Source organism: Cyanistes caeruleus, chromosome 1 (assembly GCF_971803275.1).
Source record: "Cyanistes caeruleus chromosome 1, bCyaCae1.hap1.1, whole genome shotgun sequence".
NCBI lineage: Eukaryota > Metazoa > Chordata > Aves > Passeriformes > Paridae > Cyanistes > Cyanistes caeruleus.
Window position 1 is genome coordinate 52201826 of NC_141701.1, and position 20619 is coordinate 52222444.

The window sequence follows — 20619 nt, forward strand, 5'->3', positions numbered from 1 at the left end:
AAAACTGGTCATTAATTTCCACATTTAAGCTGAAATATTTGTAACAACAGTTACTTAGATGAAAATTTACAAAATCTGGATATATGGAGCCATACATATTTATATAAAATTATATCTATCCATCATTATAGGTGTTTGGAAAAGTAACAGTTGTAATTCAATCATACCTTGAATTCTACACAGGTCCTGTGTGCACAGATGACCACATAAAACTACTTAAAACCCTAGGGTAAGGCTGTGAAATTTGCCAGAATTGATCTTTAGATCATAACTTTGCCATCTAAAACACCCTCACAGAGGGAATTTTGTACCTCATGTGCCCACTTATGATTTTTAGCACCAATGAATGCCCTGCAGAGGGACAGAAAGTCCTCCTCTGCTGTTCTTATTGTTGCACTGAGGTGAAAAGAAAGTTTGGAAATTTCCTGTATGAAACAAATGAATTTTTTGGTGCTGAGCCCCCCATGAAGGCCCATTTAAAATGTGCTGAAGAGATGAAAGTATTTTAAGAGCCAGTAACCTGGAGCTCTCTTTCATAAAAAGGTAGTCAGCAGCAGAAATTGTCAATGGAGAAGATCAGCAGGGTAAGGTTTGACATTAGGGAAAACCTCCTGCAGTGCAGCTCTGAAAAGGCTCACAGCAGCACTCAGTCAGGCTTGGAATGCCTGATCTGAAAGCAAATAAATCTACATTGATCTCCCTACAATTTTTTTTATTTAAAGTGTATCTGAGGGGACCTTCTAATGTAGCAGTTACATCCTTTTTACAGCTCAAGGAAGAGGTATGATTGAATAGCAATAATGCATTCTTGCACACATCAAAATGGAGCAAGTGGTTTGTCAGTCACCTACAAGGCTTCCTGAAGAGACCAAGCTTTACAAGTAACACAATTCAGGGCCAGGCTGGACTTGGGAGACCCCTCTTGTACTGCAAAATGTGGCTTCCTCCTACTGAGAAAAGACACATACATACAGGCTTTTCTTGTGGGATGGGATGGAGGAGGCAGAAGAGGAGCCATGCAGGAGAAAGCATGATCCCATCATCTGCTTGTGCCCAGAGGGAAAGAGCTCCCCAGGACAGCTGCATTCTTTTGCACTACATCAGACACAACTGTGTGACCCAGGAGAATCTAAGCATGTGGTCCTTACTCCTGCTGATCTTTTTTGGACCTCAAAAATAATCTGCAAGCACAGGAGGAACCACACCTCCCTACAAGGGAGATTGTGAATGATTGTCAATGAGGAAATCCTCATGGAGGTTTTTTATCCGTTCTACTTAGACCCAAATTCATGACTGTTTTAATTGCTGTGATATACAAAATGAGGCGTCTTTCTGCACAATAAAATTATAGCAAGTGATATAAAAATAGCAATAAAAACCTAAATTTAAAACTTCAAGCCTGAGTGACTTCAGTGTATGCCCACAAACCCATTTACTGAGATGAAGAGCCACATGCTGCAGAATGCTGCAGTTACAGCGGTGTTCCAAAAAGAATGAGTGGGGAATATCAGTCTATTCCCAGTCTGCATGCCTGTGAACACCTACTGTCAGTGCCATGTTTCACTGGGTGAGGATGCAAGCCACGTGGCAGGCAACTGCTGGTTGTAGGGTCAGGGTCTGTGATGTTTCCCACAAGCTTTTGCATTATTGCAGTAAATAGTTTCAGGAATGCTCAATATTTAAACACCAAAATGTAACTTGCCACCTAAGAACATTAAATAATGAGGATGAAATAAGTAAAAACCAAAGTCAATATCTCTCTGTGCAATTCTTCTTACTACAAAACCAGTGGTGGATAAACAAGAGACCTTATCCCATTCCTTCAAAATCACCATAGCTTGAAATTCTATAGAAAAAAGTCACAAATTATAGTTTTTATCCTTTTTGTCATTGTTGTTCTAATGAAATTACAGTACAAGAATTTTATTTTCATAAGGCTTTTGAAAAGGATAGGTCTCTCTAAAGTGGCAGTGTGCCCTTTAGAAAAACAAAAATAGAGGCACAGTTTACTTGTGACTTGATAGAAATAAAGATGACATGTTCTGGTAAAAACTGCTGGAAAATATATGTCTGCTGAAGTTATAAATACACATAGGTAAATGAAGCAGTATGTAGATGTGTAAAATTGTGACTTGGAGTAGCTCTTAAACTAAATGACCAAACACAATACAGACATTCATATTTTTAATGGCATGAAGTCAAGTTGAGGGTGATTTGGGTTGGATATCAGGAAGAAGTTTTTCACCCAGAGGGTGGCTGGGCACTGGAACAGGCTCCCCAGGGAAATGGTCACAGCACCAGCTTGACAGAGTTCAAGAAGCATTTGCACAATGCTCTTAGCACATGGTGTGACTCTTGGGGATGTCCTGTGCAGGGTCAAGAGCTGGACTGGATGATCCTGATGGTTCCCTTCAAACTCAGCACATTCTGTGATTCTGTGTTTCTATGATTTAACTCTGATCAGTGCCCTACATTTAAATATTTTTTTCATATCTTCAGAGGTTACTTAACATCTCTTATCTGATTTCATTCAACAAACATCCAGTTGAAGGACATCTGATTTGAGATTGCAGCCTTTCCGGTTCTACCTAGCCCATAATGTAGCAAAGAACTCTATCATATAACTGGCCTGGGCTACAAAAAAATTAAAATATCATAATGCACCAATTATATGAGCGACACATGCTAATAATTTATTATGTGCAAGGCTAGACATATCTTTGCTCTCAGGTAAACACACAAAAAAATGGAAATAGCAAAACAACTGGCATCAACGACACATTAAGGTGTCATCAGAGAGATGGAGCTGAGCTCTACACAGCCTAGTTCTGGGAGTAGTCTTCCTGCCTTACTGTGGTACTCAGATTTCTACAGATGATACTAGAATGACTGATGAACCATAAAAAAAGATGTATATGTGTATATGAAAAAGAAATTATGACTAATGTTAGAATGCATTGGCAAACTTTCACATTCACATTTTTAAATATATTGAGCTCTGCAGTATCAGGGAGTTGAAACCTTTGAGGTCAAGACAGATTCTTTTCAGCACATGTTTATCTGATTTGTTATTTTTCTAAGAGCACTCAAAGTATCATGAGCTAGTTATGCTTCCAACACACAGAAGTTCAAAATATAGTTAAATTCTTTGAAGATTGGAAAGCAGAAAACACATTTTTTTAAAAAAACCCAAGCCTTCTATCAAGTCACAATCACAAAATCAGGCATAAAATAAACAGGTTATGGGAATGCCTTCATTCTGGTCAAGGATATAAGGGTTAAATCCACATATTTGTAAGAGGATTGAGAAAACCTACTGGAAGCATGATCAACCCAAGGCCGCCACCACAGCTTTTTTTTGCCCTTGGCTTTCTCTTTGTCTGCATCTCCTAAAATAAAATATGTTCAAATATTAATTTTACAAAATGAGAAACATATTTCTTACACTGATTAATATTTTTTTATTTCTCTCAAAAGAGCTAAAATTTCATGAGCACATCAGATGTCAGGTCTACTGAGTACATTAAATATTGAAATAATTCAAAATCACTAAGCAGAAATATTCTGATTTATGCAGTGGTTAAAACAGCATTCCACTCTAAAACGCTAAAAAGTTAGGTTTTGTGTTTTAAAACATACTGTCACAGTTGACGGTAACTTAAAGAGGAAAAAGAAAATCCCTCCTCTCAAATCCCCTTACATTTCAGGCTCCAAAAATTTTTAAATCCAGTAAGTACAGATCCCAGGTCAATGCTGGAAATGTGGCACTAGATAGGTATGATTTTTTCTGTTCCCATGATTTTCAATAACATTTAAAAGTACACAAACATTTTAGTGGCTGGAAAGAAATCCAGAACAGCATCCAGAAAACATTGCTGGAAAAATGTTGGTGCTACCTATTTGTAAAACTGTGGTTTAAAGATAATGACTTTTATCAAAACAAACCTCTGACTCTTTTTAGCTCTTTGCCAACCGCTTGAAGTTAACCAAAAGTATCCTCAATGCAAACCATTTTCTCTAAACCTAGTTACAGTACATAACACAGATTTTTTTGGCTGAATCGAGCCTGAAACTGATACTCAGCTAACAATGTTGTTACATGCTGGCAGTTTTCACAAACTTATCACTTGTCCAGCTATTAGGTTTATCAGATCCTTAGTGCTCAACTGCAAATACGGTACAGGAGTAGCTAATGGTACCTTCATCATCTTCTTCAGAAACCTTCCGAATCTCCGGCCCCTCTGAGGACTCCTGGTTCATGCTTAGCATCCTCTCTTTACCCTTCTTGTATTTTTGCTGTCTGGCTTTGATGCGATCCATTCTAGCAAAAGGAAGAATCTTATTAGAATTACGCCTTCACCCACCCTGGAAAATAAGTGTTAAACATATGCATGCAAACACACACACACACACACATACACATACTGTGCAACACTTCTAAGGGAAATATTCCACACTGTTGTTAGTCCTGCCCTTAAAAAGAAGGAATTTCACTGCTCTGAATGAGCTGACTGGAAGGACCAAGCATAGATGTTCACTCTATGGTCAGTGAGAGCTGGGTTTCCTGCTTTCCTCCTTTCCTACTCCCACTCAACTATCTTATTATCATTTAAAACTGAAAGAATCGATGTCAGGAATTACAACACACCAAATGAAGCACTGAGAATAAAAGGACTTCTACCTAATGCAGAGCTTTTCCTCAAACTTGCCACTGAACAAGGGATTTGGTTGATCCTGCACTGTTTGTACTACAACTTCACCCTCTAAAATCATTTGTCTCAATGGACACCAGTGACAAGTGGTGTCTCTTGGGGGTCCAGTCCTATTTTTAATGTCTGGTGATGAAGTCAGTTCAAGTGTACCTTCAGCAAGTTTTCAGATGACACCCAGCTGTGTGGTGCTGTTGGCACAGCTGAAGGATGGGATGTGCTTCAGAAGGATCTGGACAAGCTCAAGAAATTGGTGTACAGGAACCTCATGAAGTTGAGTAAGACCAAATTCAAGGTGCTGCACCTGGGTCAGGGTAACTCCTGGCATCAACACAGTCTGGGGGATGAACTGACCGAGAGCAGCCCTGCCGAGGATGACTTGGGGGTGCTGGAGGATGAGGCTGGGCACGAGCCTCAGTGGGTACTCCCAGCCTGGGAAAACAACTGTGTCTTGGGCTCCATCCAAACCAGTGTAGGCAGGAGAGTGAGGGAGGGATCCTGTCCCTATGCTCTCATGAGATCCCACCCACAGGGCTGCATCCAGCCCTGGGGTGCCCGGCACAGGAGGACATGGACCTGTTGGAGCGAGTCCAGAGGAGGGCCTGAAAGGTGATTAGAGGATGGAGCACCTCTCCTATAAGGAAAGGCTGAGATAATTAGGGTTGTTGAGCCTGAAGGAAAGGCTCTGGAGAGATCTTTTTGCAGCCTTTCAATACTTGGAAAGAGCTTATAGGAAAGATGGGGCCAAACTTTTTTGCAGGGTCTGTTGCGAGGACAAGGGGTGTTGCTGCTGGCAATGAATAGATCACACGGACACAGGTGTGGTGAAAGGAAGAGAAAGTTTATTTCTTCTCCCAGGATTTATAGGTTTCTGACCACGGCCAGGGATTGGATGGTCAGGATAACACTTTCCCACTGCACTGGCCATGAGAGATGCCCATCACCAGATGTGTAACAGAAGGAATGTATACATATCTATGTTTATAGTTACTGTCCTGTCCTGGGAAAGTTCTTTAGAAACTATATCAACAAGCTCCAAAGCTGAGTTTTTCAGGGTGACAAAGGGGCAATGGTTTTAAACTGAAGGAGGATTGCTTTAGATTGGCTATAAGGAAAAAACTTTCACAATGAGGGTTGTAAAACCTGAAATAGGTTTCCTAGAGAGGTGGTGGATGCTCCATCCCCAGACACATTCAAGGTCAGGCTGGATGGGGATCTGAGCAAATAGATCTCTTTGAAGATGTCCCTCCTCATTACATGGGGGTTGAACTTTAGGTGACCTTTAGATTTTCCTTTCCAACTCAAACAGTTCTATAATTATGTGATTTTCTATAGGTAGAAAATACGGTCCCTGCAATCTTCCAATGATTCTTCTGTTAGGCAGTGTGGAAGAAGCTGTCGTGAGTGGGGTTTGACACCTGGTTAGGAAGCAGTTAGGGCTTTCCATGCATCATGGGGGAGGAACTTTAAAAGATTTCTGCAGTTACCAAAGAAGCATGTTGGCTGCATGCAAGAGAAACCAAAGTGACTTATGGGCTGTACAAAGGGAAAGGATCTCCAAGCCACTTGAACTGAATGCAAATATTTTCAGTGAGGGTAAACATATATTTTGCGCTTAAACACTACAGGAGGAACCACAAATAAAACAGAAAGGGCAGTCATGCAACAAATTTTTCCAGGAATACAGATAAGTGATATACAGAACAAAATTCTAATAATGGCAAAGCATGTCTATAAAAGAAAGTGCTAGATAAATACTGGAAGCCAGTATTTCTATAAAAAAAAATGCTAGATAAATATAAGCAATCAGTTAAATATCTACATACATATGCATAGAAATATATATACATATACACACACACACATATATATATATGCATTAAATACATACTGTCTTTTCAGTTGATCCATTGATTTTTTTTCCTCTTCAATTCTTGCCTTTACAGCCTTGACAATTGTAGCCTGAAAAAGCTCAGCACCCCTACATCAGAAACAGGGGAGAGGAAAAGAAAAAAGAAGAGGACATGTTAAATGTTTCTGTTTTCCTTATGGCAACTAATCACAGAGAACTTTATGTTTCCTCTATACACGACCGTATCTGCATCAAACAAAACTAATCCAAGGTCTGAAAGAAACAATCAATCTAAAATAGTAACATTTTTACAGACAATCATTTCAAGATCTTGGACCAAATGTTGTGAACCCTACTCAACCTGTATGTTCCTCTAGCGCTGCTCAAGAAATTCAATTTCCAGTCCTCAAAACACAGAACACAAATAGGTTCAAGGCTGGGGAAGGATTTCTTGCACACAGGATTTCATTAGAGTCATTTCAGCATTATAACCACCTCAATCCTCTGCCTCAGTCCTCCTGGAAGCCGTGAGCAAGGTCAAGCTTTATCCAGGGCCATGGTGAGCAGAGATTCAGCTTCACTTTTACCCTCTGAAAACTATGGTGCTTTCAATCTGTCAATACAAATCCTTGAGCAAGATTCTGGTGTGCCAAAAGAATACGGCTTTGCACTCCATTACATTAGAAATGTAATCAGTTCCTTGATTTGAATTCTATGGCCATTCTTCCTAATTCAATTAGGAATTCCTAATTCCTAATTGAAGGCTCTTAAAAGAGTCTTCAAGTCTCTCTCAAAGAAGTAGCCTAGATCTAAAGCCTTTCTTTTGTTAGTAATTCAGCAAGAAAAGCTATAATTTTAGAGGTCCGTTCTTTCATTCTGGATGAACATTTCCCAATATAGGACATACTTTGATACTCATGATTTTGCTTTGTGCTGTTCTAACTATGAACCCAGCACACCTAAAGAGGTACAAATTATCCAGCATAATTGGGCATCAGCAGTGAAAACCACCCCAGAAAAAAAGCCTAATGCAATGTGGAGTGGAGATGGAGGTCTTTTGGTAGCCCCCTTTACAGTGCTGAATTTTGTTTAGTATGGGAAGCTAAACATGTCCCCTTCTTAAAATGATCCCTGGAAGAGGCAGATAAAAAATACTTCCTTTCATTATGTGCAAGCCAAATTCTGCCCTGACACACAGTCAGAGATCAATGTCCACATGCCTTTTGAGGAAAGAAAAAAAGCCACAATACATGTAATCTAATATTAACAAAAGTAATTTCTTAGAAACCTTATGGAAATTAAAACCAGTATTTCAATCCTCATCTGCTTTCATATTATAAACCAGAAGAATGTTTGTGCTAGTGATGGCTATGAGTGAATGCTTGTGGTGTAACAGGCCCAATGAGGTTAACACTTCCTTGCCAAACCTAGTCAGTGTTCAGTGAAGTGACACTTCCCAAAAGTGTTCCATTTTCTTCACAAGCCAGATGTAAGAATTGTCCCATCTTCCTCTTCCTACAACATTTCTTGAGATGGGATTTCTAAGGACAATTGTCTCAAACAGGCTCTGACAGCAGAATATTTTCTTTGAAAGACTTAGAAACTCTGGCATTCTCTCTCATGCATATCAATGTTGAGAGAATGCTGCAACACACTTTGAGAGCTTTTAATAGAAGCAGCAAATAGTATTTCATAGAAAGAATGATTTAGTTTCTATTAGATTCCTAACTAATTTGTTTTCTTGTGTAAAAATTGGGTTTCCAATTATGAGTTTAAATCAATGGATTGTTTAAATCAATGTTAAAGGACTGTTTCGGTACTACCTATCATAAACAATAAGTACTACCACCATGAGAGATTTAAGCTGTTTAATTTAATTTCTTTTAAATTTTCAATGTTACCTTGATGCTAATATCTGAGAAGCTTTTATATCTGCAACCACGTGAAGGAAGTAGTAACTCATGAAGACTCTCCTTTGCAGTAACAGGAAAGCAAAACATATACTGTCCCAAATGATTCCTGCTTCTCCACTGGGCAGTTTACAATCTAGATTGCCTGTGGCTGGAAAAAGACACCATCAATGTTAAGAATTATTTCATAATATTTAATCAATTAAATAAATCTAGCTTTTAAAATTATTTTAATTATTTTAGATTTTTCTAAAGAAAATAGTCATGCGTTTCCATTTGAGGTACACTGTAATTTCTTTTTAACAAACCAAAAAGCTTCCAACAATGTGATGTCCCATGACAAGTGAGAACTCATCAGAAGTGAACCATTTGCATGCACTTTAGTAAGTACTTGAAAACAGAGACTGGAAAAGGCATATTTTTTTGTTACACTGAATTATTTGATTTCAGTGGTTGCTAAAAAATATTTCAATTTTTTCTTCTCTTCAAAGTGACTTTTTCTCTCATTTTTTAATTAAGGACACTATCAACAGAAGAAAAAAGTGGCTTATTTTTGTCAAAATAACTTTTAGACTGCCATGATCTAGTATTTTTATTTTTCCTCTCCACAACTCAGTTCAATGTTCCTTTCCATTGCATAAAAGAATAAATATTTGAAACCACAAAACTGCTTCCTTTGGGGTAGGAGGAGACAGTCAGAAAGGAAATCCATTTCCTCCTACCTCTAGATTTTGGCTTGGGCTATTTCTTTCTTCCTTTATTCTCTGTAAAACAGTTCTCTTGGGGACATTAAAAAATTAAAACTGGGTTTTGTGGAGCTGGACTATATTTTGTGGACATGGCCTATGCTGCCCTACAGAAAGCAGCAGCAGGACTCAGGGGACAGCCTCTGGCTCAAAGCTGGCTTTTTAAGCAAGCAAGCCAATCTAATAGCTCTGGAAGGTCAAACTCCAAGAGCTTCAAAGCCTGCAGTGCCCAAACCCTCGGGGGGTTGAAAACCTGCGTCTAAGTTTCTGTTGCTGCCCAAAAAGTTTTGGATAACACAAGAATTCCTGGGCACCTTTCATCCTGTGAATTTGCCTCTTCGTATTTATTTTCCCCTACTCCACACTTACCTATTAGGATCAATCATGATGACAGGAATTCAGAATTTTGCTGCAGACTCACAGGGATGAAACAGCTCTTTAAATTCAGAAAAAAACCCAAACCAAACCCAAAGAACATTAAAAAACCTGCAGGTGTTTTCAAACTGTTAAGCCAGGGTGTCAAGACAAAGTGGAGACAAATTAATAGCTCACAGAGATTGTGAAGGATTTTTCTGTCCAAACTTCATTCCTCCCTTCTCTCACCTTCACCCACAGACATTGTCCACTCCATTCCTTTTATCACCACTTGAGAATGATCACGAGGAAGTAAAATGGCCTAAAATCACTATGCATGCAGAAAAATTGCCCCTTTCATGCCATTTCAGTGAGCTGAACTGGCTGACCCTTTGAACCACTCAACTCTGGTACACAGGGCAGAGTGGGAGTCCACACTGCACACAGGGAGTACTGCTGGGAAAAGGGGCCTGGTCCCTGCAGTGATGATGAGCTGACCTTTTAGCTCAAGTTGTACAGTAAACCAGAGTATCATATCAGCTGCATATATGGGAAAATGTGTTTAGTGCCAATATCAGTGAATTGTTCATTTACAGCAAATGCTGGCTGTGGATGGATGGATAGATGGATGGATGGATGAATGGATGGATGGATGGATGGATGGATGGATGGATGGATGGATGGATGGAGATGGTGGTAGTTTTCTCTGGATACATGTCTCCCTTGTTTCTGTGAAATATCTTCAATATTCAATGTTGCTAATCAATATAGGACCAAGATTTTTCAAAAGGTAGTATTTCAAGGGAAGGCACAACTTTCATATGGTAGAAGATTTTAAGGTGATTTTTTATTTATAGAAAATTATGGAGAAAAATAAGCTATACTTACGAATATGGTAGCCTTTAACTGTACAAGCCAGGCTAAATGCCTGAATCACCCAGCAACTATTCTTAATTAATGATTCAATGTAGCCACATGCTCCTATCTGCAAAGTAAAAGGACAGTTTCATGTAAAAAGATGTAGCAGAAATAAAATTAAGAAAAATTGCATCTTTTTACATTACATGAGAAATAATACAGCCAAAGGCAGTCAAATTATCCTCATTACTAAAAGAGCTTGGAAGAAAGTGTGGCTTTACCACTAGACACAAACCACTCTTAGACAGAATTTGATTTTTTGATTATTAGTGAGACAGGAGGTATGTGGGGTTTGTTTGTTTTGCACAGAAAGGGACACATCTGGCATATGATGTGATGTGACAACTAAGCAACTTTTATAAATCACTGACTTAATCTTGCAAGCATACATGGATGGACAAGCTTAAGACACATGTAGCTCCACTGAGTTCCCAAGCATAGAATGAAGCACATATGTAAGCATTTAGAACATTTGCAAATTCAAACCACCCATAAATCAATTTTATTTTAGCATAGTGACTTAAATAAATGTAAAAAGAAAAATGTCTGTTCTTTGCAGTCCAGCACTAAAAATGTTCAAAGCTAAAACGTAATTGCCAGGAATAAATCTAAATTTGTCTTTCAAAAAGACTGAAATTACTGGCTTGTCTGAATCACCTGTCAGTGCCACTGCAAGAATACATACAAAATAATTAAGTAATGCATGCAAATCTTTAATATTTTGCAGAAGAATTTGACATTTAATTATCAAATACATCTGTTTTCATCTGAATTTGACACTAGTTCTAAAGGAAACAGGAATGGAGTTTGTAACTTTGTAGTCAACTTCACTAATTGCATTACATCACACAACTGCATCTTGTACTAGGTTTGAAAATTCCTTATTTAAATAAATGTTCTAATTAAATGTGCACTACTTATCAACAGTGTGACTAATTTTGCACTTCTTACTCATTTTTCAGTCCACTGAGATTTTTGTGAGGCTCCTAAGGAGAGACTTCATTGGGCAAAGAAACCAGAACCTGGCCCTTTGAGAGCAGCTTGTGAGCTTTCACAGAGCCCGAGTGAGCGTGTTTTCCTACGGTGGATATGCACTGCCATTCCCTAGCAATGCTGGATTGAAATGCAGACTGCTTGGTGTTTGCAGGAGGCTGTGGTCCCAAAGAAGGATTTTTAATGACCACTCAACGCACTGTGCACACCTCCAAAGAGACTGAAGTGCTGAGGGCAGAGGAAAGGCAGCAGCTACCCACCGACAGGATGTTCTTCATGGTGATCACGAAGACGTTGTAGGCAATCAGCCAGTCCCAGTAACGCAGGATGCTCCTAATGGGCTTCAGCAACAGGTCTCCACCAAAGAGAAGGAAATAGAAGCAGGCCACCAAGTAGCCCATACAGAATATGCTGATCCTTGTGGTTCCCGTGATGAAGATTATGGTAAGCACAAACCAGAAGAGGTAACTAAATATTATCACCTTATACATGTCTAAGTAGGACCTAGAAGTAAAATAAAGAGAAAAAAGTTACCATTCTTTTTCTGAGGGCAATGTTATTTTTCCTCTTTCTACGCTTGTGCAGAAGGTCTTCTGGGCATTCTCACTCTTCAGTATTTGTGCAGGCACTCACCACTAACACCACAGTCAGGGGATTTGGTTCATGCATGCGTCTGCACAGCTCATACATGCCACTCCAGCTCCTTCCTGTGCATAAGCACCTTGCTACACCTGGTCAGGGCACCGTGCTTGCTGCAAGATCAAGCCTTGTATCATGGAAGGGAGGAAAACCTGTTCTCACCAAAATTCATGGTGGAGGGATATTATCCGGCAATGACATATATGAGGTCTAAAAGTTGTCTGGGATCATCTTTCAAGAAGTGTGAGAAATAGTATAAGAAATCTATTTTAAAAAGCCAACTACAATACACCACTGCAAAACAATTCCATATTTATTGATGACTTCTAGGGAATTCAGCCTGGTCAAAACACTAGTTTTCAAAGACAGCTGCTAAAAATATCTTTCTCTAATGGAGATCAACTGCAAAAGTTTTGAGGGGCAAAAGTTTCTACAGAACAGAAATATGATAGAATTTACTGAAACGTTTTCCAGGAATCTGTGAGACAGAGCTATCTGAAATCAGCCTGGCCCACAGTGGGAAAGAGAGAGAAACAATTTGGTATTTTCAGATTTCTTAAAATCTAGCCTTAATATTGACTCAGTGAGCTTTCAGACAGGAATATCTGCCAAAGGTAATACCAAATACTACATATAGCTAAACACTGCAAAACCAACTAATTCTTAGTTTCCTCCCGTTTATAGTGTTTTGATTCCAAATCTGTGTTTTCAGAGTCTGTTCATCCAGGCTGTGTAGCTACATTTGTCAGGAAACCAGTTAGGGAGACAGAACTACAGGAGTGCACAGATACCTAAGCCAAACCATGTAAGGAGCAAATGAACTAAATGCACTGTATGAAGCCACATAAAAAGGCCCCTGCTGCTTGATGTTCTCAGAACTTTCTAGGAGTATGTATTTATAGTCTTACATTTATAGGCCTATATTACATATTTCACTAGAGAGGCACTTAATGAAAGGTAACAAGCTCCTTTGTGTTTATTTCCTACAAATATATAAGAAATTTGTGATTTACTGCCTGTGAAATCTAAAAATACCATGACTTTGGAGATGTTCTGGGTGATAAAACATTAACAAAGAATCAATATGCGCTGGGAAAATAAAGAAGACATCAGTTGAAGAGATCTTCATTAAATTCATGCACACTAGAAAGGGTTATCTCATTGTTTCTCCAGAAAATAATACTCTGTTTGATATTCCTTTAATAATAACTATTGGTGTGTGGGATGGCTAGGAAGAGATCTCTTTCTGACACTGCTGTATTTCAAAAAGCTTGTCCTTTGCTACCAACAAAATGTATCAGCATCTTTTGAGAAACACCCAAAATAGAACCAAATGGATCAAAAAATCAGCAATGTCTTAATACTCTTCAATAAAATTGAACTCTGACTCTTAGACACAACTGGGACTGTCTCAATCCAAACTTCCCAACATATGGATGTGGTGCTTGCTTCAGTCATAATCAGCAGCAGGTATCACTCTTAGATTAAATCTTCTGGAAATTAGAGAGAATGTGAAAAGGAAGACAATCATCTAGCTATTTTTTCACTATAATGGTAGCCATTTGATAAATTTTAGCATCACCTAAAATATTAAACACACCTGTTCTTCTAATATCCAAAATATATATTAAGTATAAAATAGCCTTGGGTATCTCTAAATCAACCAAACAACAAAACTGCATGCAATGGAAAAATTCTACGAAGGGAGGAGGCACTACAACTGTGTCAAGTGACAAATGATGTAGCCCTTAAAGATGGAAAGTATATAACTGTGCAGTTACATGCAAATCCAACAATAAGAATGGCTCCCAAGAATTCACCTGGGAGTGCACATCTCACAAAATGTGTTTGGACAACTCAGCCTAAGCACACCTAAACAATGAAGACCACAAACCATCCAAGGTACTTCTGTGCTATCCCAAGAAGAAAGCCACGTTGAACACAAAGGAGAGAACCACTCAAGTTGTTTCAGGTAGATAAAAATTTTCCTGAAATCATGTTTTTTTCAGTTACAATATGCAAAATCTTGTCTATTACAGCATAGAGTTTGCCCCTAAATTAACTTTCATTAATTTTTTTATATTGATATTTTTTTTATATTGATATTTTTATATTGATATTGATAGGTCAAGTGTAGTAAGAGTAGGAATAAAGACATGCCTTGGTGGGGAGTTCTCTATGTACTACCTCTCAAATAATTTGACATGTTCTCATATATAAATCTTAAAATTCTGCCTCAAAGCCCAGAAACAAGGTGTTTCCTTGTTGAGGAAACAAGGTGTTTCAGTTCCTTGCTCTGAAATCATAATGCAGCAGTGGAGGCTGAAGGACAAAGATACCCCAATAGTTAAACCCATGAGGACAGGTGCGATGCTTACCCTCTGTTTAAAAGCTCCTACAGAGACAGGAGAAAATGCTTAATCTTGGATAGCATATGCTGTGATTTTATGCTTCCACTGCAGACCACACAGCTCATTAGTTTAATGTCATGTAAATTTTCCAAACTCTCATTTTCCAAGTGTTCTTTAAATCTCCCTTCATTCACCAAGAGCAAAAGGCCACCCTCAGGATGTGATATTTAACAATACACATTAGAAATCTGCACAGCTGGTTCCCAAGGGGACAGTCCCACCCCCTTTCATCCCTTCAGCCCTGCATTTCAGCCCCTTTTATGGCTTTGGCTCTTTGAAATGGTTTCAAGAAGAAAATTTTCAAAAGCCTATTTACTTTGAGGGAGGACAGAAGGAAGGGATACTTTTCTGTCCATTTAGCCTCCAAACCAGCTCAGTGCTGGTGTGATGAATGCAGAAAGGTGGGAGGCTGCAGCAGGAGGCTAGGAACACAGTCACACATCCAAGTAAGATTAGCCACTACACCAGTGCACCAAAAGCATCAAACTATGGCTCTTGGTAGCATGACAGCCTCAGAATGAGAAATTTCACAGAAGAAACCTGAAAGATTAATGAGAAATAAAACCCACTGATTTTCCAACCATGTCATTAGTAGAACCCACTAATACTCTGGATAACATTTTGGAAAAAATGACCATATCAATTTGCTCAAAACCAAGAAAGACAAAGTCTGAAGTTCATTCCACACATCCATCAAAGCTATTTTAACCTCACATGGCTCTCTGTATCAAATTATCTGCTTTTCTTTTCTAAAGTTTTATTTATCTTACCATGATTGTTTCAATATTTAATTTCCACAGTAATTAATTTTTAACTGTAATACAACCCAGCCTGTTGCAGAGAGATTGCTCTAGGTGCAGCTGTTTTCCTGGCATGCTACACAGTGTTTGGCTATGACCAGTCTGGTGTCTGGACCTCTGCCTGCAGGCACCAAGAGGTGCTGATGCTGCAGCCAACAACCCATTTCAGGAAAGGTATTTGTCCTCAGCCAGTGTTCTGAAATTTAGGGGAAGAACACAGTTCTGCTTACACACTGGTGAGAGCCTTTTGTGGAGATGGACCCAGCTAAAGGCTTCTTCATGCAGGAGGAGCATTATGCTGTTATATAGCTTCATTGTTTTCCCTTAGCAGCACCCTGCTTTGAGTGTGGTACCCACCTTCACATAACCCCAAGGCTCCTCCTGTAGCCTTCTTCTGATGGCATATTGCCCCTATAATATGTGTTCTGCAAGCTTCACCTACTCCCAAACTTCCTCTTTCTTTCTTCCATATCTCCTGTTCCTTACACACTCAGCAGCCTGTGTGACCCTGCATCAGAGCTTGTTTCCCCTTCTAATCTCAACATTGCTAATGTTCCCAACCCAGCTTCCATCCTTAAACTCTTTCCCTGAAGCTCTATTTCAGCTTTCAGAAGGGAGTTTTGTTGATTTTCCCTCTGCCAATAGCAACATCCAGTCTTCTGAGAACTAGCTCCCTTATTTCAATGGACTTCTTCAAATCTAGTGTTGGGGATCCCCTAGGTCAGTTCCTACTATTTTTGTTAAACCCTCTCAAGGAACTGATATTCTTTTATGATTAATTTCTTACCAGTGGAGTCCTTCCTTCATGATCGTATCCACCTTAAAAACACCCAAATTCACAACTGTGTTATTTGTTGATGCTCATTTTTTTTAGCAACTGAATGTTTATCTGCTTTAAATAATAAATATGACACTAAGCCTATGATGTTCATTTACAGGTCCTATCTCACTAGCCTAAGCTGGAATACAGTTCCAAGACTGGCATTAGAGCTGCCTTTTAGACACTTTACCTGACTCCCTCCATGATGGTTCCCAGAGTACATTAAACGAGACAGTTCAATGACTGTTTCTGCTTCTAAGTGGAAAAAAGCAGATTACAATCCCAAACTTTTTTTTTCCCTGACAATATCTAAGAGAAAAACTTCTTGGGAACTGAAATGAGAATTTTCCAGCATTGGAGACTGTGGGAAAGGATTATTCTCAGTGAAGTTGCTTTAAATCCCGTGTCATTCTAAAAGCTCCTATTTCTATTCTTTGTTCTTATTTCTGTTTCAAAGTCCTTTGGATGTGCACTCCTTTGGGGTCAAGCACGTATCCCCTGAGAACTCTGGGGGTGGAAAGACAAGAAAATTTCAGGAAATCTCTTACTTAGACTGTATTTATCATTGCTGAACTCAAGTATTTCTCCAGAGAGAAGAAAATGAAGCATTTTGGAAATATGTTCTTCTTCTGCCACTGTTTATGTTGCAGTTAAAAGTTTTTTATCCATGTCTACTAGAACAGTGACCAAGTAATATCTTCTCAAGCAAAGGGACACTTCAGAAAGGGTGCTTCTGGTCTGCAGCTGCCATTCTTTTACACAGCACTAAATACACATCAGACTTCTCAGAAAACACAAGAATACCAAGCACAATTTTAATTTTTTTTTCTTCTGCTTCATAATTTATTCATAACCAGGTTGTCTTCTCTTACTGTTTGGCTCCTTCTGACTGACTTTTGGAGAAATGCCATTATTAATTTCACTTGCTTGGATAAGGTTTGAACCAAGTTCTTGCTACTATTTAGACCATACCGAAACTTCTCTTGAAAAGCACAAGAAACTTTTTAGACAAAGTCCTTTCAGTTCCAAATTGTGTTGGATGGAGGCCAAATACATACATTTTCTTCTGAGGCAGATCTTCAATGGATTACCCAGAGCTTGAGAGTCCTTCTTTTAAAGATTTATAAACTCTAATAAAATATTCAGTCACCTTAAGGTACTGTCAGCTATTCTCTGGTGCTTCTTCGAAGCAAATTAGGCATTTAGGATTGCATATGCACAGTGTAACATCTCAAAAATAACATAATCTAAACAATAATAATATAGAAAGCCTGGGATAATCTATATTGTGGTGAAAGCATTGAAAGAGACACTTAAGAGCTCAAAGAAAGGTAAGATACCTTAAAGAACACAAGACCTATTATGCAGCTCATTCTAAAGGAAGGCCTGTTTATTCTTAGAGACACCATCCTACGTGTTCCCATTACACATTCATTCAGTTAACAATTACAAACAAACAAAAAAAAGAGAAGTTATAGCTTAGAAGGGAGTGGAAGGAAGGCCTGTCAAACTACAGATGAGTGAGCCTTCCCTCTGTGCTTGGGAAGATCATGGAGCAGGTCTTCATGGAAGTAATGTTAAGGCATATGCAAGACATGAAGGTGATCCTAGCATGGCTTCACTGAAGGAAAATTGTGCTTGCCCACTCTGGTGGCTTTTATGATGGAACAACTGCAATGCTCTATATGGCCAACATATGAGAAATGTCATTTACCTGGACTTGTATAAAAACCTTAAAGATTTTCCTGATCTCTCTAGACTGGCGTGACCTGGAATTGACAAATGGGCTATTCAGTGGATGGAGAACTGGCTGAATGGATGCAGCCAGAGAGTTGGGGACAATGGCTCTTTGTCCAATTGGAGGTGGGTAAAGAGTGGTGTCTCTCGGGGCTCTGTCCTGGGACAGGTGCTCCTCAATATCTTCATCAGTGACACAGAGTGGGATTAAGTGCACTTTCATGAGGTTTGCAGATGGTACCAAGTTGAGCAGTGCAGTTGGCACAACAGAAGAATGAGATGCCATCCAGAGGGATCTGGACAAGCTTGAGAAGTGGGCCTGTATGAACCTCATTAAGTTGAACAAGTCCCAGTGCATCTGAGCCAAGAAAATCCCAGACTAAGAGAGGAATTCATTGACAGCAGCCCTGACAAGAAGGACTTTGGGATTCCCAGGGATGAAAAGCTGGACATGAGCTGACAATATGCACGCACATCCCAGAAAGCCAACTATATCCTGGTTGTTCAAAAGAGATCAAGGGAGATTATTCTCCCCCTCTACTTTGCCCTTGTGAGATACCACCTGGAGTACTGCGTTCAGATCTGGGGTCCTCAGTCCAAGAACATGGCCAGAGGGATGGAGCACCTCTCCTAAAAGGCTGAGGGAGTTGGGGTTGTTCAGCCTGGAGAAGAGAAAGCTCTGATGAAACCTCATTGTGGTCTTACAGTAATTAAAGGGGTCCTACAAAAAAAGGAGAGAAGTGTTTACACAGGCACGTAGGGATAAGACAAGGGGAAGGGTTTTAAACTAGAAGAGGGGAGATTTAGGTAAGATGTTAGAGAGAAATTCTTTACTCAGAGTGTAATGAGGCACTGGAACAGGTCTCCCAGAGCTGTGCAAGTGTTCCAGGCCAGGTTGGATGGAACCAAGGGCTTTGAGCAACCTCGTCTAGTGGAAGCAACCTACCCATGCCAGGGAGGTTGGAATTAGATGGAATTAGATGATCTGGATGAAATGGAAAGTCCCTTCCATTTCAATGCAAACCAGTCTACGATTCCATGATTACCTGCTCAAATATCTACAAGGAAAGATAATAAAACCAGGAATTTCCTTTATTCCTGAATGCGTTAATTAATGGGTTTTCTAGTAATTCATGATTCATTTTTCAAACAAAAATGTCCCTCTTCTTTTTCCTTTCTCTGCCTTGCTTTCATTCTTCTCCTTATTCACACAACAGGAAGCTCTCATGAAACGGTTGCACAGATTTTTGGCATTTAGGTACCAAAATATAAAAAAACCCCCAAATATAAAGTGATTGCAGTTTATTTGTTCAGCTCACCTCCACTAATTGATTCCTTGATTTTCTGGGGCTTTTTGTACTCTCAATCAGTAATAGCACATACTGCCTGATACATGCAGCAAACTCCCAGTTAAATGTTTGTGTGTTGTTAATCACCTTTCCACAGGTCTCCTTGGTCAGCACACACCCAGCAGTGTGGATGTCCTGCCACCAATGGCTTCAAGTTGATGCATACCATGCACATGAACCAAAACACAGAAATTATCCCAAAGGATTGTGGAGGGGCAGCAGGCCAGTTCAGCTTGAACTTTGCTTTCCACTATAAACCTGACTCCGATTACCACCCAAAATCTTCAAATATTCTCTGTGTTTCAAAGTTTCTTTTTAGTCCATTTGGGAATATGCTCTACAGATGACCAGAATTACCTATCAGATTCCAGAGAACATTGAAATGATCCCAAAAGAAGATGTTTAAAAAGCAGTGATTTTCTTGCCTTTCTCTTCCAAAGACAGCTTTAAAACACATTCTCACCATTAACGAATTTTTTTCAGAATTTTTTTTTTCTGGACTAAGGGAGGAAAATTCAATCTTTCTGCCAGGAACCAGCGATGGTTTTCACCAGTGACTAAACACATCAGTTTGCCCAATGCAACTGCTGCATCAGCCTTTGCTAAGATGGACACAACTTCAGTGGCAAGAGAAAAGCTTAGGCAAACTCCACTACACTCCCTCTCAACCAAGCCCTATTAGTCAGATATCTTTAGAGAGAATTCTCACTTGATGGAGCATTTTGAAGAAAGATTAATACTTCTTCCTTCCTGCTTATTTTACTGAATCTAGAGCACAGGGTTCACTGTGCAGACTGGAAATTCTCAAGAGGGAGAATTGTTCAACCTTTGCCTAGTAGCAACTATAAATCTCTGGACAAATGAGTCAATTAAATGTTTCAAGAGTTCAAAGCTCTTTCAAGATAGAGTTGGTAACCAATTGTAACAGAAGTAGCAGGATCATCCTAAAGATCTTGAGAAGGACTTCTACCACTTCTCTGGTAAAAGAAATAAAAGTCTGTCATCAAAAGGAAAATTTTTATTGACATTAGTTCTAGACATTTATCTATTCCTGTCATACTCAGACTTTGGTTGGTAACATGCATTCACATATCTAGACTGACAGAACACCACAGCTAAGAAATTGTATTCTTCCTATTTTGTGATACTGCACCAACTTTTAGAGACAACTTCAAGTACAGCATGTCCAGCACAATTTAGAACAGCTGAGCTAATGTGTGTTTCCTGAAATGATGACACAATGGAAGAGTTCCATTGTTTGAAGTCCGTTCAGAATAGACTGCTTCAAGCTCTGCCCCTTTCTCTATTATTCACCTTCTTAAACAACCTTTTATGCAATGCTCAGGAACAGGAAGACATGTCAGCTGCCCTTCCAAGACAC

At 39.2% G+C, this 20619-nt stretch overlaps 1 protein-coding gene across 6 annotated transcripts in view; it reads right to left on the minus strand.

The window, feature by feature from the left end:
• PIEZO2 (piezo type mechanosensitive ion channel component 2) overlaps positions 1–20619 on the minus strand; it is a 286113-nt gene that overhangs the window by 42183 nt on the left and 223311 nt on the right. For all 6 annotated transcript variants that reach the window (XM_086892756.1, XM_086892783.1, XM_086892749.1 and 3 more), the window contains 6 exons: positions 11743–11986; positions 10460–10556; positions 8463–8622; positions 6601–6690; positions 4200–4321; positions 3318–3389 (listed from right to left, as the gene is read on the minus strand). In XM_086892756.1, coding sequence (XP_086748882.1) covers positions 3318–3389; positions 4200–4321; positions 6601–6690; positions 8463–8622; positions 10460–10556; positions 11743–11986 — 785 coding nt within the window. The remainder of the gene's footprint in view (positions 1–3317; positions 3390–4199; positions 4322–6600; positions 6691–8462; positions 8623–10459; positions 10557–11742; positions 11987–20619) is intronic.